The sequence below is a fragment of the Nansenia antarctica genome, assembly GCF_963989245.1.
Source record: "Nansenia antarctica genome assembly, chromosome: 7".
Taxonomy (NCBI): Eukaryota; Metazoa; Chordata; class Actinopteri; order Argentiniformes; family Microstomatidae; genus Nansenia; species Nansenia antarctica.
In genome coordinates, this window is record NC_137677.1 from 16,013,126 (window position 1) to 16,038,125 (window position 25,000).

Below are 25,000 nucleotides of genomic sequence, written 5' to 3' on the forward strand. Positions count from 1 at the left end.
TCTCAAGCCGGCTCGATTACTGTAACACACTTTTTACTGGCCTTCCTAAAAAAACGACTGCAAGACTTCAGCTCATTCAAAACTCTGCAGCTCGACTTCTAACTAGAACCAAGAGGAGAGAACACATAACTCCGGTCCTAGCTACTCTGCACTGGCTGCCAGTAACATGTAGGGTTGATTTTAAGGTCCTCCTCCTTACATACAAAGCCCTTAATGGGCGAGGCCCAAAGTACATTGCTAATTCCCTTGCCAATTATGCACCCTCAAGAACACTAAGATCATCTATCGCAGGTTTATTAGAGGTCCCCAGCAACAGTCAGAAGAAGATCGGGAGCGCAGCCTTTGCCAACTATGCCCCAAAGCTTTGGAACACATTACCTTTAGAGATCAGGGAAGCCAGCTCACTAAATATTTTTAAAAGAAAGCTAAAAACGCACTTCTTCAATATAGCCTTCAACTAGCTTATCTGCACCTGCCCACTGCTCATCTGCCAGCTATTGCACTCCTTTAACTAGCTCATCTGCACCTGCCTACTGCTCATTTGCCAGCTGCTGCACTTTAAATGTTTTATCTATTTATCTCTTAGATTTCTACACAGTAATGCACATGGTCTTTAACTCCACAGACTGTGGGGGGATAACATTGGTACCACAAAGCCAAGTTGGGCTACAGATCCAGTTGACTGGGATTTTGCGCTGCTGTGTCTAGAGACAGACGACAGTTAGGCTACATATCCAGTTGGTTAAAATACTGTGATCTGACACTGCCGGATCGATGAGAAAGAGGTGATTGTACGTTGTCAGAAGGTTTGAGTAAGTGCAAAAGAAAGAAACTGCAATGTTGAAACTGGATTTTTGGTGCAAGGTCAGTCATGTTTGAACTTGAAAGCCAGTGAGAAGTACAGAAAGACTGTGTAAGGTAGGGAAATGAGAGGGATAGGGAAAGGTATTCTACTGACGAGAAGATGGATAGCGGTTACTAAGTGTTAAGGCAGAGGTTGCATTTTGTTTCTCTTTTTCTCTTTTTTTATTTTTTATTTATTGTATTTTATCTTTACCTTTTCTTTTACTGTTTTCCCCTACTTTTATATTCATTCTATGCTATGTTTTATTATATTCACTTCATGTTCTTAGTCCTGTTGTAAAGCACCTTGAGCTGCATTTCTTGTATGAAAGGTGCTATATAAATAAAGCTTTACTTACTTACCCTGTTATTAATGTAATTAACCTGTTATTACTGTAATTGACCTGTTATTAGCCTGTTATTACTGTAATTAACCTGTTATTAATGTAATTAACCTGTAATTAATGTAATTAACCTGTTATTACTGTAATTAACCTGTTATTACCCTGTTATTAATGTACCGTATTTTCCGCCCTATAAGGCGCACTTAAAAGTCCCCAAAAAAAAAAAAAAACGACAGTGCGCCTTATAACCCGGTGCGCCTTATATATGGATCAAAATGTAAAAATTACATGACCAATATTTTTTTTTTAATAATAATAAAATGTTTCAGTACGACTGGTAAACTACAAAGCCGCACCGCTTGCAGCATTACGGTAATCAGTAAACGACGGCCGCCATCTTGGAATCTCCGCGAATGCTATTGTTATTCTATCATGTGCTCTGAATGGATGCCGTACTCACCCAACTGTTCAATTCGGACACTCACACCGCTTGCAGCATTACGGTAATCAGTAAACACCGGTGTTGTGCTTACTCACAGTCCCACACCACAAGACCCCAAGTAAAGAAGACTAAACAGAGTTTCCGAGGGAACAAAGTGAGATTCTTGGTGCTTTCAACTTGAAGTTTTAAAGTACCCACTCGATATAATAAACAACAGTTTAACGATCACTAAACACTTATCATTTGTGTATTGGATTCATTATTCTCGTTTGCCGGAGGCTACCGGTAAGGGAGGGTTGATTTGTAAACATACTTTCGTTTTAGCTCGTGTTCAAAAGCAAGAACTGTGTGTTCATCTAGTTATGTGTAGTTATGTGTTTTTAGCATGTCGATGTTCTCCCAGTATGTTGTCATGTTATTAAAATACAGTTTAGACCTTCGTAGCGATGTGTTTTGTTAGCTGTTAGCCGCTAGCAGCGTTTGTTGTGGTTTGGTCAGATTCACTTTTCTCCCATTCAGTGTTTGAGATGAACCAACATTCAAATACGCCTGTCGTGTTCAATCTTTCTCTGATTTGAATGTATGACATCATTTGAAAGCTTACAATCTGTAGTTTAAGCATGTGTAAAAACTGAAAAAGTACGTTGCACATTTCACCAGGAGCTGTCACATATTGGTTGTTGGTTATAATTGTATAGCCTATTGGTTGTTTTCTGGTGTTGTTTTGCTCTGTTTGTAGTCTACTTGATGTATTTTTATCAGCTGTTAAATCACCACAGCGGTTAATCCACTAATAGAGATAATAGCAGATTGAAAATGCTTGTAGCTAACTACTCTATATCTCGTGGTTGCAGCTATTGCGAATTGCTATTCACGCGAGTCAGCTGTGAATCACCGCAGGTCCTTGACGCTTGTTGCAAAAATGGATGACGAACGGCTGATACTTGAGGTGGAAAAATATATATTTTTGACAGTGGAGCAGGTAGAACGTTGACGGTGACAACGCTCAGGTGGAGCTTGGACAACGGGAAGTTGACAACACCGATGGAGAGGTGACGCAACGCAGTAGGTGGAGCTTGGGCGTAACGCAACCCCAGTCAAAAAAAAAAACGACAGTGCGCCTTATAAGCCGGTGCGCCTTATAAGCCGGTGCGCCTTGTATATGAAAACATTTCTAAAATAGGCCATTCATTGAAGGTGCGCCTTATACTCCGGTGCGCCTTATAGGGCGGAAAATACGGTAATTACCCTGTTATTACTGTAACTACCCTGTTATTAACCTGTTATTACTGTTATTAACCTGTTATTATTAACCTGTTATATCTGTTATTACCCTGTTATTAACCTGTTACTGATGCTAGCCTGTACAGTAGGAGGGTTGCCGTGGTTACCTGAGCTCCGCCCAGCTCCGTGTCGTCAGGCAGACGTCGGCCGTTCAGCAGACAGACTCCGCCCTCCACCTGCCGCGCCCACGACCGCAGACCCTCCTGGAACACATCACATTAACCCTGACCTCTGACCCCTAACCCTGACCCTCCTGGAACACACATCACATTAACCCTGACCCTCCTGGAACACACATCACATTAACCCTGACCCTCCTGGAACACACATCACATTAACCCTGACCCTCCTGGAACACACATCACATTAACCCTGACCCTCCGGGAACACACATCACATAAACCCAGCCCCTGACCTCTGACCCCTAACCTCTGACCCTAACTCCTCCAGAGCCTGCAGTCAGCTGTCAGTCAGTCACCTTCATGCTGCGGTCCAGGCTGTCAGGTGACAGGTCAGGTGACAGGTGTGTGGTTGCCACGGGGACCAGCAGGTCCAGCCCTACTGAGCATGTCAGAACTGGCCACGCCCCGCACACACCTGACTGGTACCTCCAAGAAGCAGGCTTGGCAGAGCTCTGGAAGGACCAATCACAAGGCAGGTCAGCACCAACACACCAATCAGCAGGGCGACATGAATAAGGAGAGGAGGGGCTTATAGAGGCCATAGCAACCACCCCTAGCAACGCACCTTGGGGTCTCGGACGTCAAAGCTTCTGCAGACCACTCTGAGTCGCTCAGTTAAAGAACCTCTGATCTAGTTAACCTGTTATTAACATGTTATTACTGTTATTAACCTGTTATTTCTGTTATTAACCTGTTATTACTGTTATTAACCTGTTATTAACCTGTCATTACTGTTATTAACCTGTTATTACTGTTATTACTGTTATTAACCTGTTATTACTGTTATTAACCTGTTATTACTTCTTCTTCTTCTTTTTATTTGATCTGCGGTTGGCAACCAGCTTAAGGTGCATTACCGCCACCTACTGGACTGTGTGGAACGTTAGCTTGACAGGGGGAAAAATGTAAATGAAAATAAACAAAATGGTGGGGAGGGGTAGAGTTAAATCCTACCTATCAATCCTGTTTCTTTCAAATATTTAATTAACTGGTTATTTACTTTAACTGTGTTTCCAAGTAAGTTCCCTACAGTAAACCTTAACTTAACCTTCTGAATTGCTGTTTTCAGGAGCTTTCTCTGTTCTTCATATTTTCCACATTCCAGCAGCACATGCTGAACAGATTCCGGGTTATTGCAATGTGCACAAATGCCGTTTGGGTGTTTTCCTATTCTGTAAAGTGTGTCATTCAACCCAGTATGACCTATCCTGAGCCGGGATATCACTGTCTCTTCTTTCCGGTTCCTGCCCATCCTACTTCCTATTCCGACTTTCTTTTGAATGTTAAACAAATGCCTTCCTGTTTCATTTCTGTTCCAGTTTTCTTGCCATAGTTCCTGCATGTGTATTTTAATGATTGATTTTACCTCAGCTTTACTAAGTGGAATATCCATTTCTATTGTTTGTGACTTAATTGATTGCTTAGCTAATATATCCGCATCTTCATTTCCTTCTACCCCTACATGAGCAGGAACCCAAACAAAGCAAACAGTGATATCCATACTATATATTACATAAATTAAATGATGGATCTTGAAAACAATATCCTGTCTGCATGATTTCAACGATCTGATACTTGACAGTGCTGCCCAACTGTCAGAGGCAATGAGTGCATTACTAACCCTATTCTCTACCAACCATTCTAATGCTGTCAATATTGCTAGAAGCTCCACTGTGTACACTGATAAATGATCAGTGGTTCTTTTTTTAATTCCTGTTTTATACTGTGGGAAGAATACTGCAGCTCCTGTACGTCCTGTCTCTGGGTCTTTTGAGCCATCTGTAAAAAGTAAGAACTTGCCTGTATAGTGCTGACCAATATAGTTTTGTACCACATTCCCAGGATGTGCATGTTTGGACTTCTTTCGTAGTTCTTGTTGTATATCTAAATCTACTAATGGATTCACATATAACCAGGGTGGAATAATTGAATGCGGGATTACTGGACTATACCGTAATTTATCTAAATCGTATCTTTTTGCTATTGTATTCCCTATCCATCCAAAACTCATATAATGAGTCTTATTATGCTCCCAACAATCTTGTACAATAGACCTAGTTGGATGTGAACTATTCTGACCTTGGAGATTAACCCAGTAAGCTAACAAAAGTTTAATTCTGCGTATCCACAGTGGCTGTTCCCCAACTTCAACTTGTATTGCTGCTACTGGGGATGTTTTAAAAGCTCCACTACATATTCTAAGTCCTTGTGTTTGTTGCACATCCAACTTTTTAAGATGGCTTACTGCTGCTGACATGTATCCTAAACATCCATAGTCTAGAGAAGCCCTCATCAATGCCTGATACACATTAAACAATGCTGCTCTGCTTGCTCCCCAATCTCTCCCTGACAGGCATCTTAACAGGTTATTGACCTTTTTACATTTATCTTTTACTTTATCCGTGTGCTGTTTCCAGGTCAACTTTTCATCAAATAAAACACCAAGGAATCTAATTACATTAACCTGTTCTAAAGTATGCCCATATAATTTCAATGACACTTCTCTCGATCGTTTAGAAAAAACTATTACCTGTGTTTTAGGTATAGATAATTTGAACCCCCACTCATTTGCCCATTGTTCCACCTTCTCAATTGCAATCTGCATTTTCTTCTCTATGTATCTCAGATTCCGCCCCCTTATCCATAAGGTCCCGTCATCTGCATACAAAGACTTCCTTTTTCTATTTGTTCAAAGATGTCATTAATCATGACATTGAATAATACTGGACTACAAACACTCCCCTGTGGAGTCCCATTCTCAACCCTGTATTCCTTTGAATGTTCTGTCCCTACCCTTATCTGTATTGTCCTGCCAAAAAGAAAATCTAACACCCAGTTATATAACCTACCATCTACCCCCAGTTTACTGAATTTGATTAGCAATCCTTCCTTCCACAACATATCATAAGCTTTCTCAACATCGAAAAAGACAGCTAACACCATTTCTTTGTTAGTTTGAGCTTTCCTAATTTCTGACTCAAGACGTAAAATGGAATCCATAGTATTTCTTCCTCTACGGAACCCACTTTGAAAAGGAGAGAACAACTCTTTACTTTCTAAATAGTATGTTAGCCTTTCTGTAATCATTCGCTCCATAGTTTTCCCTAACTGTGATGTAAGTGCTATTGGTCTATAGCTTGATGGATCTGATGGGTCTTTACCTGGTTTTAAAATAGGTACAATGATTGAGTGTTTCCATTTGTTTGGAATTTTACCTGATTCCCACACTTTATTAAACAACTTTAATACTAAATCTAATGCATGATCCTTCATATGAGCTAACATACTATAGCAAATACCATCCTTCCCTGGTGATGATTGCCTCCTCACATTTACAGCCCATTTTAATTCAAGCAATGTAAAAGGTAAATCTAAACTATCCCTTGTTGCACTCTTCTTTACATTAACATCTATATTCTGAGCAAGAATTGTATCCCTACGGTGTCTAGCATTTACTGTTAAATTTCCTGAACTGTGAACTTTCACTAGTGTTTCTGCCAGAAGTTCTGCCTTATCTTTATTACTGACTGCTGATTTATTGCTACCTGTCAACACTGGTATTACATAATTCCTTTTAATTCCACTCATTCTTCGGATCATTCCCCATATATCAGACAGCTTAGTCCTGTTATTACTGTTATTAACCTGTTATTACTGTTATTACTGTAATTAACCTGTTATTACTGTTATTAACCTGTTATTACTGTTATGACTGTTATTACCCTGTTATTACTGTTATTACCCTGTTATTACTGTTATTACTGTTATTAACCTGTTATTACCCTGTTATTACCCTGTTATTAACGATCTAGGGTCAGTAATAACAGGCCTGGGTTAGTCCTGTCTGACCTAGGGTTAGTGTTAGTCCTGGGTCAGTCCTGGGTTAGTGTTAGTCCTGTCTGACCTAGGGTTAGTGTTAGTCCTGGGTTAGTGTTAGTCCTGGGTTAGTGTTAGTCCTGGGTTAGTGTTAGTCCTGGGTTAGTGTTAGTCCTGGGTTAGTGTTAGTCCTGGGTTAGTGTTAGTCCTGGGTTAGTGTTAGTCCTGTCTGACCTAGGGTTAGGGTTAGGGACTATAGGTTATAGGTTGGGGTTCTAGACCAATCAGAGGAGAGAAGGATACTTCCTGGTCCTGGAGCAGATGTGCAGCGTCACCCTCTCTGTGACATCATCGTCTGACAGACTCCACATCCTCCCCCTGGAGACCAGCCTGTCCACCCCGAACACCAGCTACACACACACACACACACACACACACACACACACACACACACACACACACAGGCTTATACCTTAGTCTCTGTGTGTGCGTGCGTGCGTGAGTGTGTGTGTGTGTGTGTGTGTGTGTGTGTGTGTGTGTGTGTGTGCGTGAGTGTGTGCGTGAGTGTGTGCGTGTGTGTGTGTGTGTACACACCTGTCTCAGAGAGTGTGGAGCATCCTTGGCCTGCTCAGGAGGGGTGACCAGGAACACCCCCAGAACACACACACCTCCAGGTAACATCCTGGACACCTGCAACACACACACACACACACACACACACACACACACACACACACACACACACCCCACACACACAGACACAGACACACACACACACACCCCCCCCCCACACACACACACACACACACACACACACACACACACACACAGCCCTGTGTGTATACAGGCCATTTGAGATGTAGAAATTTGCTTCCCTGATCCACCACGTCACCATGACAACCTACCTGTCGGGCGTTCTCAGTGACCCACTCTACATCAAGGCTGTCCAATGAGCTGGCAGCTGTGTCTGGCTCCTCCACCTCCTTCTGAGGAGTCCTCACCGCCAGCACCACAAAGTCTCTCTGAGGGGAACTCTGTCAACACACCCATATTACCCATCATCCTCTCTGTCAACACACCCATATTACCCATCATCCTCTCTGTCAACACACCCATATTACCCATCATCCTCTCTGTCAACACACCCCATATTACCCATCATCCTCTCTGTCAACACACCCCATATTACCCATAATCCTCTCTGTCAACACACCCATATTACCCATCAGCCTCTCTGTCAACAACCCCATAATACCCATCAGTCTATCCTTCTATCTATGTAATCTACAATATCTATTTATACTATCTGGGGCTACAGACTGTTAGGGTCCTGGCCAATCACCTGTGACACCTTACCTGGCCAATTAGCAGCCCTGTGACACAGCCCGCCCCTGCAGGCCTGAGGTTGGACAGGTACGCCTCCACAGACTCCTCCACGGTGTAGCTCCTCCCCATCCTGACCTCTGAACCCTGGACACAGAGACACTGTTAGCTACTAGACACTGTTAGCTACTAGACACAGAGACACTGTTAGCTAGTAGACACTGTTAGCTACTAGACACTGTTAGCTACTAGACACAGAGACACTGTTAGCTAGTAGACACTGTTAGCTACTAGACACAGAGACACTGTTAGCTAGTAGACACTGTTAGCTAGTAGACACTGTTAGCTAGTAGACACTGTTAGCTACTAGACACAGAGACACTGTTAGCTACTAGACACTGTTAGCTACTACTACTTCTCATAGACTTCCATTCAAACTTCAAAATCGAATGTTGTGGTGCAACAAAAATTGCACGCCGTGTGCATTGGCCTTAACAGTCAAGTCACGTTTAAACAACATCTCATGTTATTTAAACAACATCTCATGTTATTTAAACAACATCTCATGTTATTTGGCTGATTAAGTTACTGACATTTCAGAGGCTAATTAGCTTCAGATGTCAGTCCAGCTGGTTAACTAGCTCTAACTAACTGTGCCACATCCTCAAAGTCTTGACAATCGTATTTTCTAGCTGAACAACAACAACACCGTTTCAGAGAGCGGTTATTTCAGTGTGACGTTATTATAAGTATTATATTATTACCTGGTATAGAAAGGTGCTGCTCGTGAACTGAGCTGTTGATACGTGTGACTGGGGCGCTGTGATTAGACGTCACTGGATGCGCTGTGATTAGACGTCACTGGATCCGCGAAACATGATTGGCTAACACAAAGCTCCCATGAGGCTCCGCGGTGGGTGAATGTTATCGGTCGCGTGTTGATGCCGGGTATTGAGCCACTTGAGGTCGGTTTCAGTTCTTTCAGACAATCAAACGGAGACCGTTGACTTCTAATAGAGACAGTTTACTTCTGACAGAGACAGTCGACTTCTGACAGAGACAGTCGACGTGTTGAGGGTTTCTGACGCCGTGAGAAGAGGCGGGAGATGGCGGCCGTGCTGCTCCAGGTGCTCGAGCGGCCCGAGCTCAACAAGCTGCCCAAGGCGGTGCAGAACAAGCTCGAGCGCTGCCTCACAGACCTGCAGCGGGAGAACGGCGCCCTCAGGACGCAGCACGAGCAGCTCACCGCGAACAGTGGTGAGATAACGGCTAGTTAGCATGTAGCTAACACGTCTGGCGGCCGAGAAACGAGTTTGTAAAAGTGATATCTAACCCTAGTTAACGAAGCCTAACCCTAGTTAACTAAGCCTAACCCTAGTTAACTAACTATAGCCTAGTGGTAACTGATAGAGTAGTTAGTCTAGTGGTAACTGATAGAGTAGTTAGTCTAGTGGTAACTGATAGGGTAGTTAGTCTAGTGGTAACTGATAATGGGTAGTTAGTCTAGTGGTAAACTGATAATGGGTAGTTAGTCTAGTGGTAAACTGATAATGGGTAGTTAGTCTAGTGGTAACTGATAGAGTAGTTAGTCTAGTGGTAACTGATAGGGTAGTTAGTCTAGTGGTAACTGATAATGGGTAGTTAGTCTAGTGGTAACTGATAGAGTAGTTAGTCTAGTGGTAAACTGATAATGGGTAGTTAGTCTAGTGGTAACTGATAGGGTAGTTAGTCTAGTGGTAACTGATAGAGTAGTTAGTCTAGTGGTAACTGATAGAGTAGTTAGTCTAGTGGTAACTGATAGGGTAGTTAGTCTAGTGGTAACTGATAGAGTAGTTAGTCTAGTGGTAACTGATATAGTTAGTCTAGTGGTAACTGATAATGGGTAGTTAGTCTAGTGGTAACTGATAGGGTACTTAGTCTAGTGGTAACTGATAGGGTACTTAGTCTAGTGGTAACTGATAGAGTAGTTAGCCTAGTGGTAACTGATAGAGTAGTTAGTCTAGTGGTAACTGATAGAGTAGTTAGTCTAGTGGTAACTGATAGGGTAGTTAGTCTAGTGGTAACTGATAGGGTAGTTAGTCTAGTGGTAACTGATAATGGGTAGTTAGTCTAGTGGTAACTGATAGAGTAGTTAGTCTAGTGGTAACTGATAGAGTAGTTAGCCTAGTGGTAACTGATAATGGGTAGTTAGTCTAGTGGTAACTGATAATGGGTAGTTAGTCTAGTGGTAACTGATAGAGTAGTTAGTCTAGTGGTAACTGATAGAGTAGTTAGTCTAGTGGTAAACTGATAATGGGTAGTTAGTCTAGTGGTAACTGATAGAGTAGTTAGTCTAGTGGTAACTGATAGAGTAGTTAGCCTAGTGGTAACTGATAATGGGTAGTTAGTCTAGTGGTAAACTGATAATGGGTAGTTAGTCTAGTGGTAACTGATAGGGTAGTTAGTCTAGTGGTAACTGATAGAGTAGTTAGTCTAGTGGTAACTGATAGAGTAGTTAGTCTAGTGGTAAACTGATAATGGGTAGTTAGTCTAGTGGTAACTGATAGAGTAGTTAAGCTGCGTGCACACAAGGCGTTGCACCGGAAGTCATTCATCTCAATGGGGCCGTTGCGTTGATCAGTTGCCTTGCTCTGTATTGCGTTTCTTGACCGTCAGGGTGCGCCAATCAGTCAAAAAATTTCTGCTTTTTGCGTTGCGTTGGATCCGTTAAAACAACCGGAAGTAAACCGGAAGTAGTTTCTTGCCCAGAGCTCTCGCCTCAGATGTAAACTCCTCAATTTTGGCCGCCATTGGCTAAAATCTGTAATTTGGCTCTACAAGTGTTAATATGTCATTTTATGACGTTTTTATATGTTTTCAGGCGAGAAAGTAACCATATATATTCACAAAATGTGTCCAGTTTATCAAAATAACCCGTTTATATATCTTATCTGACGTTTTTTTCCCCACTTCTGTGGGAAACTTCGCTAGCAACAGTTGAAGTACGTCAAGCCCATCCCACCAGGTTGCGCCAGAACGGTGGGTCACGGTCCGCGGTGTGCACGCAGCTTTAGTCTAGTGGTAACTGATAATGGGTAGTTAGTCTAGTGGTAACTGATAATGGGTAGTTAGGGTTAGCCTCCTTATTGTCCGAACTATTCTCAGTAGGTTCGAGTTGACAACTCTTATTTGTAGTAAACGACAGCTAGTGGCCATTAGCCAGGCAGCTCACCTGCTGAGGAGAGGTGTGTGCTGTCCTGTCAACCCCCCCCGCCCTATCTGTCTGATAGAAGGATGGATGGAGAGATGGATGGCTACAGAACAGTAACAGGTTGATAACTGTGTCCCTGTCTTTCTCTCGTCTACAGAGCAGCAGTTCTTTGACGTGGAGAAGCGTCTGACGGACAGCCAGGAGCAGGTGGTGTCTCACACCCGCGTCTACACCGCCCTGAAGTACGAGAACAGGCAGCTCGGTAAGTCCTGTCTGGGGTCAGAGGTCAACACTGTCTCTGTTTAGGACATTATGTCTCTGTTATATAACTAGTCACACTGTCTCTGTTATATAACTAGTCATACTGTCTCTGTCATATAACTAGTAGGGCTGTAATGATAATCCGTGATCCGTACGGATCGCCCTCCACGGTTCGGCACACATGTGTACCACGGATCAATTGCAAAATGTTAACAAGTAATAATATTACTTAATATTAGTTAATATCTCTTGTAAATCACAATGTAGAGTTGCCATGAAAAGATAGACGCGACAGTTGCGGGCTTTGTTTTACTCTAAAGCGCAATGATAGGTTGATAATGCGAAAGAAAAAGAATCCGTTGTTTGCTCACTACACGTGAAGCTGGGAATCCACAACAACAAGGCTGCGTTCGTAAATCCGCTCTGGAATCTGATCAGCGTTCAAGGAACGCCTCTTGTCCAATCAAATTACTTGGTCGCTTTATGATGTCAGACCCAGTGTGCGCTCCGGCGCTCTCAAAGCGAATTTACGAACGCGGCCCAAGTGTATCATAAGGCTGCCACGATTAGTCGACTAGTCACGACGACGTCGACTACCAAATTCGTCGCCGACATATTTGGTAATCGCCGTAGTCGCATGTTTTTTTGGAGCTGAAATAAGCGTTTTTTATTTTTTTTTATTTTTTTGCCTAGCACCAGGGGAGCCCCCCCCCTCCCAAATTTCGTTGTTTGGTACCTGTACTATATCAATGACAATAAAGACCATTCATTTCATTCGATAAGCATTCGTTTTTCTTCCCTGAAGCTGCCACTGGCTAGCGTCTCCCAGTGTCTTTGACAAACAGAGAAATGTCTTCCTGTCCTCGTACCTCTAAAGTGTGGGAGCATTTCAACCACAACGTTGAAAAAAAGAATGTAAAATGTAAAATTTGCAAAGCTGAACTCGCTTATCATGGCAGCACGTCTATGATGCGCGAGCATCTAAAAAGCACGTTGTGGCAGATGACGAGGAAGACGATGGCTCGTCTCGGTAAGCTAGTTAGCTTGTTATTGGCTAACGATATCGTTACGTTAAAAGCCTTCTTACATTATTTTACGTTGTCATCAAAGCGATACTTATCAAATAGCAAAAAATGTTGTCTTAACGTTACAGTGCTAAGAAGGCGCGTTCTACTATGAGATGAGTGAAGCAAAGCAAAACTTTTGTACTCTGTACAAGTATTTATTTTTGTTTTTGTATTCTTTTGGTTGCCTAGTGCCTAGCCTACCTCATTTTACTCAGCAGTTTGCACCCTCTACTACTCTTTACATTACATTACATGCAAGTGATGCCAGAAATAAATCTGCAAAGTTCATTAAAATATCTATTTTTGAGTGAACAATCATTTTAATTGTCTTTATTTTTAGTTAGCACATGCCTACAACAACAACTAACAACTTCAAGCTAAATTTAGAAGCTGATTTAGAAGATGATAGCTAAATAAGAGCGATTGAGTAATTGTGCGATAAGCTGTAATTTATGATCCGATTAGTCGACTAATCGTTAAAAATAATCGGTGACTAGTCGACTATGAAAATAATCGTTTGTGGCAGCCCTAGTGTATCATAGCGAGTGCTAGTTACGTTGTTCGGCGGAGAAGAACTCGAAATGCCTCCCTCGTCATTTAAATCCCATGTATGGGAGCACTTTGGCTTCTCTGTCAACTATGGGAGGCACGAAAAAGGTAGCTCGACAACTTCTGATAATGTAGGCATTTTTTTCATACCATGTTCAAAATAAGGGTTCACTTTATTATTTAGTTAAAAGTGGCATAAAACATGTTTATTCATCTGCTTTAAAGAGCCCAGTGACTCACTGCTGCAACCAGGCGCCTCCTCCCTCTCTCCTATCATTTAAATTGAGTGTATTTCAGTATAATTATGTAATGTTTGAGTGTAGAATATGTTATATATATGTATATATATGTATGTATATATATATATATAACCAGTTTTGACATCTTGAATGTTGTTGGTTTTTGTCACATAGTAAAAGTGGTGTTTTTACAGAATTCAAGGAAAAAGCAGTTTTTATAAAAAAACAAAAATGTTTTGTGTTGATCCGAAAAATGATCCGATCCGTGACTCAAAAACCGTGACACGATCCGATCCGTGAGTTAGGTGAACCGTTACACCCCTAATAACTAGTCATACTGTCTCTGTTATATAACTAGTCATACTGTCTCTGTCATATAACTAGTCACACTGTCTTGCTCCAGTTGAGGAACTGAACAAACTGAAAGGTCTGGATGAAGAATCATCAGGAGAGAAACCAGGAGAAACACAGGTGAAGACCTCTTCTCTCCTGTCGTCTCCTCTTCTCCTCCTGTCCTCTCCTCTTCTCCTCCTGTCCTCTCCTCTTCTCTCCTGTCCTCTCCTCTTCTCTCCTGTCCTCTCCTCTTCTCCTCCTGTCCTCTCCTCTTCTCCTCCTGTCCTCTCCTCTTCTCTCCTGTCCTCTCCTCTTCTCCTCCTGTCCTCTCCTCTTCTCTCCTGTCCTCTCCTCTTCTCTCCTGTCCTCTCCTCTTCTCTCCTGTCCTCTCCTCTTCTCTCCTGTCCTCTCCTCCTGTCCTCTCCTCTTCTCCTCCTGTCCTCTCCTCTTCTCTCCTGTCCTCTCCTCTTCTCTCCTGTCCTCTCCTCTTCTCCTCCTGTCCTCTCCTCTTCTCCTCCTGTCCTCTCCTCTTCTCCTCCTGTCCTCTCCTCTTCTCCTCCTGTCCTCTCCTCTTCTCCTCCTGTCCTCTCCTCTCCTCTTCTCCTCCTGTCCTCTCCTCTTCTCTCCTGTCCTCTCCTCTTCTCTCCTGTCCTCTCCTCTTCTCCTCCTGTCCTCTCCTCTTCTCTCCTGTCCTCTCCTCTTCTCTCCTGTCCTCTCCTCTTCTCTCCTGTCCTCTCCTCTTCTCTCCTGTCCTCTCCTCCTGTCCTCTCCTCTTCTCCTCCTGTCCTCTCCTCTTCTCTCCTGTCCTCTCCTCTTCTCTCCTGTCCTCTCCTCTTCTCTCCTGTCCTCTCCTCTTCTCCTCTTCTCCTCTCCTCTTCTCTCCTGTCCTCTTCTCTTCTCCTCCTGTCCTCTCCTCTTCTCCTCCTCTCCTCTTCTCCTCCTGTCCTCTCCTCCTCTCCTCTTCTCTCCTGTCCTCTCCTCTTCTCCTCTTCTCTCCTGTCCTCTCCTCTTCTCCTCTCCTCTTCTCCTCTTCTCCTCTCCTCTTCTCTCCTGTCCCCTCTTCTCCTCCTGTCCTCTCCTCTTCTCCTCCTGTCCTCACCTCTTCTCCTCCTGTCCTCTCCTCTTCTCTCCTGTCCTCTCCTCTTCTCCTCTCCTCTTCTCCTCCTGTCCTCTCCTCTTCTCTCCTGTCCTCTCCTCTTCTCTCCTGTCCTCTCCTCTTCTCCTCCTGTCCTCTCCTCTTCTCCTCCTGTCCTCTCCTCTTCTCCTCCTGTCCTCTCCTCTTCTCTCCTGTCCTCTCCTCTTCTCCTCCTGTCCTCTCCTCTTCTCCTCCTGTCCTCTCCTCTTCTCTCCTGTCCTCTCCTCTTCTCTCCTGTCCTCTCCTCTTCTCCTCCTGTCCTCTCCTCTTCTCCTCCTGTCCTCTCCTCTTCTCCTCCTGTCCTCTCCTCTTCTCTCCTGTCCTCTCCTCTTCTCCTCCTGTCCTCTCCTCTTCTCTCCTGTCCTCTCCTCTTCTCCTCCTGTCCTCTCCTCTTCTCTCCTGTCCTCTCCTCTTCTCTCCTGTCCTCTCCTCTTCTCCTCCTGTCCTCTCCTCTTCTCCTCCTGTCCTCTCCTCTTCTCCTCCTGTCCTCTCCTCTCCTCCTGTCCTCTCCTCTTCTCCTCCTGTCCTCTCCTCTTCTTCTCCTGTCCTCTCCTCTTCTCCTCCTGTCCTCTCCTCTTCTCCTCCTGTCCTCTCCTCCTGTCCTCCTCTTCTCTCCTCTTCTCTGCTGTCCTCTCCTCTGTTCTACCTCCTCCTAGTTACCCTGCTTGTCTCTCAGGGCAAGGCTAAGTATGAGATATTTACCTGCTTGTCTCTCTCAGGGCAAGGCTAAGTATGAGATATTTACCCTGCTTGTCTCTCAGGGCAAGGCTAAGTATGAGATATTTACCCTGCTTGTCTCTCTCAGGGCAAGGCTAAGTATGAGATATTTACCCTGCTTGTCTCTCTCAGGGCAAGGCTAAGTATGAGATATTTACCCTGCTTGTCTCTCTCAGGGCAAGGCTAAGTATGAGATATTTACCTGCTTGTCTCTCTCAGGGCAAGGCTAAGTATGAGATATTTACCCTGCTTGTCTCTCTCAGGGCAAGGCTAAGTATGAGATATTTACCCTGCTTGTCTCTCTCAGGGCAAGGCTAAGTATGAGATCGAGGCTGAGAGGAGAGAGCTGGCTCGCCTGCTGGAGAAGAGGACCCAGGAGGTGGACAATCTCACTGGTGAGACCAGAGACTGGTGACTATCAGTTACCACTAGACTGGTGACTCAAACTGACCTGCCTGACCCCCTGACCTGTCTGACCCCCTGACCTGTCTGACCCCCTGACCCTGTCTGACGATGGTCAGCCAGTCTCTGTATTGGTTGGTGTGACGATGGTCAGCCAGCCCAGAGTAGTGAACCTCAGTGGTCAGATGAACCTCAGTGGTCAGATGAACCTCAGTGGTCAGATGAACCTCAGTGGTCAGATGAACCATCAATGGTCAGATGTTCTCTTGTCTCCTCAGAGGACGTGAAGCGTCTGGACGCCAAGCTGCTGGAGACCAACACAGCCAAGGTGGCGCTACAGCTCCAACTGGACGAAATACAGTCAGCAGAGGTGTCCATCCAGGTGAGACCTACCTAGATACCTCTCTCTCTACCTCTCTACTTCTCTCTCTCTCTACCTCTCTCTCTCTACCTCTCTCTCTACCTCTCTCTCTACCTCTCTCTCTACCTCTCTCTCTACCTCTCTCTACCTCTCTCTCTCTACCTCTCTCTTCACCTCTCTCTCTCTCTCTCTCCATAACTACCTACAGGGTCAGACCAGAGGTGTCCAGGTGAGACCAGTAGATACAGCGTTAGGGTTAACGTGTGTGTGTGTGTGTGTGTGTGTGTGTGTGTGTGTAGCACCGTGAGAGGCGTGTGCAGCAGGAGAAGGAGCTCCTGCAGAACCAGAACACCTGGCTGAGCGCCGAGCTGAAGAAGAAGACGGAGGAGCTGCTGGCCGGAGGCAGAGACCACGACAAGCTGACCCTCGACCTCAGACACAGCCTGGACACAGCCAAGGACCAGGTACTCCTGACCCTGACCCTAACCCTGACCCTCGACCTCAGACACAGCCTGGACACAGCCAAGGACCAGGTACTCCTAACCCTGACCTGACCCTCGACCTTAGACACAGCCTGGACACAGCCAAGGACCAGGTACTCCTGACCCTAACCCTAACCTGACCCTCGACCTCAGACACAGCCTGGACACAGCCAAGGACCAGGTACCCCTGACCCTAACCCTGACCCTCGACCTCAGACACAGCCTGGACACAGCCAAGGACCAGGTACCCCTGACCCTATCCCTGGACCTGACCCTGACCTAACACTGGCCCTGACCTAACCCTGACCCTGACCCTATCCCTGGACCTGACCTAACACTGGCCCTGACCTAACCCTGACCCTATCCCTGGACCTGACCCTGACCTAACACTGACCCTGACCCTATCCCTGGACCTGACCCTGACCTAACACTGGACCTGACCTGACCCTGACCTAACCCTGACCCTGACCTGACCCTGGACCTTAATGGCGCTTTTCCACTACAGGGCCAGCCCGGGTCAGCCCGTGCTGGCCCGGTTTATTATCCTTTTTCCACTGCCAAAAGTACCCGTGCCATTTCTGGTACCCTTGCCGAACAAGAACTAAAATAGTTCTTGTTCGCGATGGGTAGCGAAAGGTACCAAAGGTACTTTTTTGCCAGGCTGCGTGTGACGTGTGACGCTGCACACCGTTGATTGGTCAATGGAAATCGTCATCCCATGTTCATAGATTTCTTCACTAACCGCCATCTTTAAATACCACAACAGATTTCGCTCTTGGAAAATGTCAAGTCAAAAGTCACTTTATTGTCCCATCACTGGGACATTTGTATTGGGCTTACACCCCACAGCAGCCAACAAAGAGCAACAGACAATACAGAATGATAAAACACAAACAGAAGGCAGCCCTGTTTAAGACAAGAGTGGAAATAAAACGATAAGCAAGATATGCTCACATTCATCTGGTGCAGTTTAAAAGTTTAACAGAAACCGGAATAAAATATTTTTTAAATCTGTTTAATCTAGAGCGGGGGACTCTGAACCTCCTCCCAGAGGGCAGTAGTTCGAACTCTGCATGTAGGACATGAGAGGGATTCATGAGAATTCTATTAGCCTGTCTGAGAGTAGCCTGTTCAAAAATAGACTGCAGGGATGAGTGGTCTTTCACCCCTATGATCTTCCATGCAGTCTGCATCAGTCGGACCAGTTTGGACCTTAGTTGTACAGATAGGTTACCAAACCAAGATGTAATGCCGTATCTGATGAGACTCTCTAAGACAGACTGATAGAAGAGTAGCATACATTTTTGGTCAACACCATGAACTCTAAGGCGGCGTAGGAAGTGTAGTCGTTGTTGTAATCTGCTACAAAGGCTGTCTACATGAGTGCTCCAGGTGAGTGAGTTGTCAATGAAAACCCCAAGATACTTGTAAGAGGCGACCTGCGAGATGGATTGTTTGTGGATGACCACAGGCCTGTGGTCCCCAACACCTCTGGGGTCGAACACCATCTCCTCAGTCTTAACATTTAAAACAAGGCAGTTAACATCACACCATTTAACAAACCTCTGGATTCCAGAATAATAGTCAATTAGGTCACTGTCCTTTTTAATTAAAGCAAGGATGGCAGTGTCATCCGAAAATGTTATGATGCGATTGCTAGGGTAGGTGCTTCTGCACTCGTTTGTGTATAAAGTAAAGAGCACAGGGGAATTGACTACACCCTGTGGAGCACCAGTGCTTATGGTTCTGGGTTCCGAAAGAGTGCCATTAACACTGACCCGCTGTGTGCGGTTAGTTAAAAAGGAGTGATACCATTTTATAATGAGGGGGGGGACATTAAGCCCATTTAACTTCTCAATTAAAAGGTGCGGCTGTATCGTGTTAAAAGCAGAACTGAAATCAACAAATAAGAGTCGGACATAGGAGGTAGGGTCCTCTAAGTGCTTAGATATGAAGTGCACCATGGCTGAGGTTGCATCATCTGTACCTGTATTACATCTATAAGCAAACTGAAAAGGATCCAGAGAGCAACTGACTGCTTTTTTCACTTTACATATAATGAATTTTTCAAAACATTTCATAACAACAGGAGTCAAAGCGACTGGTCGCAGGTCATTATTTTCCTTGCAGCTAGCCTTCTTAGGAACAGGAATAATGAATAATCACTTACTGTTTCTGTAATAACTTATTAATAAAGATTAGAAATATTATGCTAACCATCGTATTATCTTAGTTTAATGTCATTTCAATGCATCATAGAACTTTTATTACAACAAGCATAACAACAAAAAAATCGCTATTATGGCGATGTCCTGTGCCTATGCTTGTTCCTCAGTCCAATGGAGGAAGCATGATACTCGCGAGTTCATCTCGCTTTTCCCCCCGTTAATGTATTAAACAATCTAAGCAATCTAATCAGAGCAGTTGTTATTATGTAATATTATTGATGGATGTGCCATTTTTGATGGAGAGCAGTGAGCGGATGACTGGATGTATTTGACTAATGCCGATAGATTGTCTTGCTCCGAAACCCGAGCTGCCGGTGCAGACAGGATTGTTCCTTCAAACTACCGTAATTCATGAGCTATATGCCCAATCTAAACAATTCAAACAGTTTCTGAAAGCAGAGAAGTTGCACTTTTCTAGGTTTATTACGGTAGTTCACCAACAAAAAAAAGCACAGTGCTCAACGTGTCAGGAGAAATAAAAATAGAATCGGGGCTTTAACACATGTCTAGTCTACTAGAACTGAAAGCGGGAAGTAACAGGCACTTAACGTTACATGTTGTAAGGCTGGTCTGTGCACGATAGTGCTGCATTTTGACATAATTCTTATCGCATTTCCCCCCGCTGATCTGTATATCTTATCTTTGTAACTCCTCCTACAGTCCCGGGTCCTTCCTGTATAGTGGAAAACGTCTCGTACCCAGAACTGTTCAAAAGCGTGCTGAGGCGGCCCCGCGGTGGTGTAGCGGTCTAAGCACTGGCCACTAGTGCAAGCTGCCCACCGGGGACCGGGATCGAATCCCAGCTCGCCAGATCCGGATATGGCTGGGGCACACACGGGGAGCGGCATATTGGGCGGCCGCTCCCGAGAGCGGTATAGGAGTATTTCCGGACAAGGATCCGTCGCGCAACAGCGCCCCCGGGGTGCCGGAATAACAGGTGCTGGGCTCGAGGAGCCAGTCAGCTAGTCTGCCTGGCGGCCTCCTCTGGCACTGCCGGCCACGGGGTCGTGCGGCGGATCCTTCGCAATAGGCAGGGGATAATTGGATGCTAGGTTAGGTTCAATTGGCTACCAAATTGGGTGAAAAAGGGATAAAATCTGGAAAAAAAATTAAAAAATTTAAAAAAGCGTGCTGAGGCGAGCCGTGCCGACCCGGGCAGTGTAGTGGAAAAGCGGCATAATAGTCTAGCAGGAAGGGCCCTCAGATTTTGAGATACCCCTACCCGAGGTAGAGCAAGTTACAACAATGATTTTTCTTATCTTTAGGGTCTCCCATTAATGAAATTGATTGTTGTAAAATTTTATTTTTGGGGAAAAGATGTTTTTTTGGTTGTTCTTTAGAGCTACCCCAATCCCTGAAAAAGAGCCAAATTAGACCAGGCCGAATATGGGGAAGGTGACAAAAAAGCCCATAACTTGAGAATGATCACTCTTTTCCTCTTCAGATTTGCTGAGGTATGAACCAGGTGGTTGTCCTACATCACCAAATAGTCAGACAACTATTTACCTAAATAAATACTGAATTATAGTCCTGTAAACTTAGCTTTAGTTTAGACGGAAATTGTACTTTTTGGTGACAGGAACATAGGACTCCATCACTTTTCTCTCATTTATCAGAAAAACAGAAATCCCTGAAAAATATATCATTACTGAATTGTCTAGGGTGCTATTGAACAATAACCAGTAGTTGTATGGAAATATCTCATACAGTTCTATTGCAAATGAGATTTCTTTAGACATAGGCCTACCTCTTCTCTGATACAGTCAAATTCCGAATGGGGGATAAGTGGCATAATAGCCTATAAGTTAAGAATGCTCACTCTGATGGTCATCATATTTGGAGAGGGAAATACCAGGTGGCTGAACTACATCACAAAATAGTCAGAATAAGAGTAACCCAATAAAATAAAGTTTATTAGTTCTAAATTACAAGCCTCTAAAACATAGGTGTAAATAGTACAGGTTTTATTAAAACTGGAACCTTAATTCAAAGTACAATTAAATACAGTCCTCAAACATTAGGGGACACATTTTGACATTCTGCACAGCAGGTGCAGAACTCTGTACAGGGAAGGCCAACAGAGAGGCACTGGCACTTTCCACTCTCTCCACACTTTGCATCTTTGCAATATAAATGAGTGATGTCTCTCACTTCTGTAGGTGCTGGGGGTTTTGTAAAAAGGACAGGTTGAATGGCCCCATCTCTGATAATCCACCCCTTGCCAATAGGACTCCATAACAGGGGTTTGGGCATGTGGCTGTGACACCATACCGCTGTCTGGAACATTGCTCTCTGCACATGCTGCTGAAATGCATCCTCTGTTGGCGGCAGATTTGCAGAGGCTGTATCAGATGTTGATGCAATTATGAACCTCAGTTCATCCAGGTTTGTGCACATCAATCCATTTTCCATTTTCTTTTTTCCATATAGGAGAAGCGCAAATTCTCTTGCGACTGGCAAAGACTCTTCCAAGCTGGCAGAGAGTCCAAAATGGGCCAGATCTTTGAGCTCGCTGAGATGGGTCTTGAGTTTGTTGAATGCTGTTGTCTTTCCTATTCTGTACAAACTACTTGTTGTGTCACAGCCAGTGAGTGCATGACATGCTGGTAGACAGTTAGACATGTCTTTTCCAATCTTCTCAGATATGGTGTTGATGGGGACATATCTCTCTCTCATTCCATGGCCTGTATGCATGTACACCAGAGATGAACCAAACATTTCTTTGCTTGCATAGTATATGAGCAGTACTTCCACATCTGTGTCATCAGACCTCACAATGATGCGGGAATATGACTCTGCAAGATGTATGGCATGGAGCACCATCCTTGTGTCTGCCTCCTCCTGATCACTGTACAGTGATGTCAAACTGCTGACTCCTGCTGTGCAGATGCTCTTCACCTCCTCCCCTTTATCAAATCCACCTGCCAAGATGATGGAGTCATCTGAGTGTAGTCTCTGTGGGGCTGCAGTGACAATGTAGTTGCTCACAAACATGCACAGTGCAGTCTTGTTTCCACTACTCCTCAAGTACTTCCTGTAGTTTGGGACATTTGTGTTGCCAGTGATAACATGTGTAGGCCTTCCATCACTTGCACCTCTCCTTTGCCTCTCCAGGTCTTTGATTGACTGTGGGCCGTCATACCTGTCAAATACCATGACCACACATTGCATTTCTTGTTTTCTATTTAGAAGTGACAAGATCTTCTTCAGGATGCATTCTGCTAGCTCACTGAAGGTCTGGAAGGCTGAATCATGGAGGCTTTGAAGCATAGCCATGCCATCAATGATGTATGCAGATTTCTCTGTGGTGTCAGACAGCTCTTGCATCACTTCTACTACCGACTCCAGTTTTTTTGCAAGGTCTGCTTTTGTGGTTTTTCTCATCGCCCCATCGTCATAGAAGAGAGAGGGTGGGACAGCAGCCAATTCATGACGCATCACATTCTCCAATGATACGTCCCTTTGTTTTGAAACAGCCAGGAGTCTCCTGAAGAGGACATCGGAATCCATCTGAAGCTGCTTAGATTTACTAGATTTTATTACTGCTATCATATCTGTGAATGTTGCCAATTTATGTCTTTTCTCAGGATCCCAGAAACTTTTTGGTGTATCACTCTTAAGTCGTTCATCAATGAAATTAGCATTTAGCTTTTCTCCATCTTCCAGAAAGCTTGAGAGATCTTTTGCCACCTTTTGTGATGCTACTTGTCCACTTGAAATATTGATGAGCTCATCGGGAACTTTCTCCAAATCAAATGGGTTCTGCCTGTCTTGCACAAACTCCATTATCTGTATAGTTTCCCTCTCATCCCTGTCCATGCGGGCTGCTCCATGTTCTTTGTGGGATTTTGGTGCATGTGCCGCTGCATCACAAAGCTCTGTCATGGCATCGCAGTACTCACTGGTGACATGCCTTGTAATGAGCCATCTTTTCAGAGCTCCCTTTCGTAGTGTGAAGCCGATAATGCCTCCTTGACCCTTTCCTTCTCTGTTGATAGTTTGTTCAAGTGCTTGATCGGTGGCTACACAGTTGAAGTTTCTCTCATCTGAGCGCCGCACAACAAACCCTCCTTCTCTCATGAATTTGTAGGACTCTGGTTGGCTTTTTTCAAGGGCTTTCATTTCAGCTATGTAGACTGGCATGTACTTTGCATAGTTCATCCTGCCAGCAGCCCGGAACCATGGTATTGCTTCAGACATGCAGTTGAGATGAAGGTCAAAGTTAGCTTCACGCTCTGATCGTAGCATTCTGAGTAAGAGATCAGCCCCTTTGAGGAAATTCAGCCAGTACTTAAAAGTTGCTGATTGTTGAACTCCCCTCTCTGAAAACTGTTGTATTCTTCTCCTCAGTTCAGGAAGGTCTGTCTCCGCTTCACTTAAGAACTGTCTGGCAGAGACCTGGTCGTTGCCATGAAAGGCATGCTGCACATCTCGCAGGAGGTGTTCTTGTTCAGCAGACAATGGACTTTGGCCTTTTTTGTTCAGCCAGGAGACCAGTGCCATCCAGAAGAGCCTGAACAGAGCCTCTGAAACAACCTTGATGCTCCTCACACCTCTTGTCAGTTGTTTACCCTGAAGCATCTGCCGAGCTGTTGCGTCAGCATAGACTCCAGACTCGGTTATCATGTCAAAGAGGCCCCCGTCTGCATACACCTTCCCAATGCTTGCCAGAAAGGCCATGGTGACGTGCATTCCTCCAATTCTCATGGTGATCTTGCCATCCAAAGCTTCAGGTTTGCTCCACAGAATTTGCTGTGCTTTGCTGTAGATGGCAAGGTCAGCAGTTACAAGTATATGCCTCTGTCCCAGTTCTTGAGCAAGCTGTGTGAGCTGCAAAAGAGCTGTATAGATTGTAGATAGGTCTGATGGTGAAGCTCTTATGAAGGGCATATATTGTACTGTTGTTAATGGGATGTCTGACGTGGATACATAGGCATTGAATGCAGACCATCCTGGGATTCTCTGTTCTTCTTCTTTCATGATACGGCTCACCTTCCAAAGTAAGTCTTGGCCTTCTGCTGCCTGAGCTTTTGTGCTGTCTGATTTGAGGACCTGTGGTAGAACTGCTGGTGGTTCAGATCGCCTACCTGGCTTGATGTATCTGAAATTCAAGAACAAGTCATTAGGCATCTTTTGTCATAAAATTCAATCTTTAACAAAATTCCCTTACAAACAACAACACTCCAGATTCCTTAGATTATGATGTGTGACCTCACAAATAATGTGTAACTTGAATATTGGACAAATGCTAGTCTGACTTACACAAGTGTAATGTGAAACTTGAAGCCTCCAGTGCACATTACACATTTAACATTTTAATATTGGATTATATTGCATTAACATACAGTATATCCGAGCCATTTCAATCAAGTATTGCATGTGTCTGGCAGATAGTTGGTCTATAATATTTACCTCTGAACCTCTTCATTATCCAAATCACAGCTGTCCAGGGCATGGAGAGATCTCTCCGGGATTCTCAGGATGGGGTTGTGTGCTGTGGCAACATCACCTCTTCTGTATACAACAATTGCCATGGAATGTGTTGTATTTTTGCCATCCAGCGTCTCTTCATTCTGGTCAAAGTTGTCAATGGCTGCATCAATTATCCCATGTTCTGTGGTTCTTGTCAGTCCATTTGGAATGTAAACACCTTTGCTTCTCTGTAATTGATCTGCTGCTACTGATGTGAGAAATTGACGCACTTCATCATACGACACACAATGACCCATCATGTGTAGCTTGTTGATAAGGGCCTTGCTGCCAAACTCATGATGGATCATAATCCCAAGTCCTAGTGTGATA

General features: G+C 44.4%; 2 protein-coding genes across 3 annotated transcripts in view; one reads left to right on the forward strand and one right to left on the reverse strand.

Annotated features, from left to right (window-relative positions):
• The window catches only part of odr4 (odr-4 GPCR localization factor homolog), a 17,306-nt gene extending 8,269 nt beyond the window's left edge, over positions 1-9,037 (reverse strand). For both annotated transcript variants that reach the window (XM_080536334.1, XM_080536333.1), the window contains exons 1-8: positions 8,999-9,037; positions 8,268-8,381; positions 7,817-7,945; positions 7,506-7,601; positions 7,215-7,321; positions 3,661-3,697; positions 3,392-3,547; positions 3,021-3,116 (exon numbers count right to left, since the gene is read on the reverse strand). In XM_080536334.1, coding sequence (XP_080392460.1) covers positions 3,021-3,116; positions 3,392-3,547; positions 3,661-3,697; positions 7,215-7,321; positions 7,506-7,601; positions 7,817-7,945; positions 8,268-8,366 — 720 coding nt within the window. In that variant the 5' untranslated portion in view covers positions 8,367-8,381; positions 8,999-9,037. The remainder of the gene's footprint in view (positions 1-3,020; positions 3,117-3,391; positions 3,548-3,660; positions 3,698-7,214; positions 7,322-7,505; positions 7,602-7,816; positions 7,946-8,267; positions 8,382-8,998) is intronic.
• Positions 9,038-9,277: 240 nt separating this feature from the next.
• Positions 9,278-25,000, forward strand: part of LOC308162451 (nucleoprotein TPR-like) — an 83,289-nt gene continuing 67,566 nt past the window's right edge. Inside the window, exons 1-6 of the mRNA XM_080536603.1 lie at positions 9,278-9,491; positions 11,582-11,686; positions 13,944-14,011; positions 16,033-16,120; positions 16,406-16,509; positions 16,788-16,952. Coding sequence (XP_080392729.1) covers positions 9,341-9,491; positions 11,582-11,686; positions 13,944-14,011; positions 16,033-16,120; positions 16,406-16,509; positions 16,788-16,952 — 681 coding nt within the window. The 5' untranslated portion in view covers positions 9,278-9,340. The remainder of the gene's footprint in view (positions 9,492-11,581; positions 11,687-13,943; positions 14,012-16,032; positions 16,121-16,405; positions 16,510-16,787; positions 16,953-25,000) is intronic.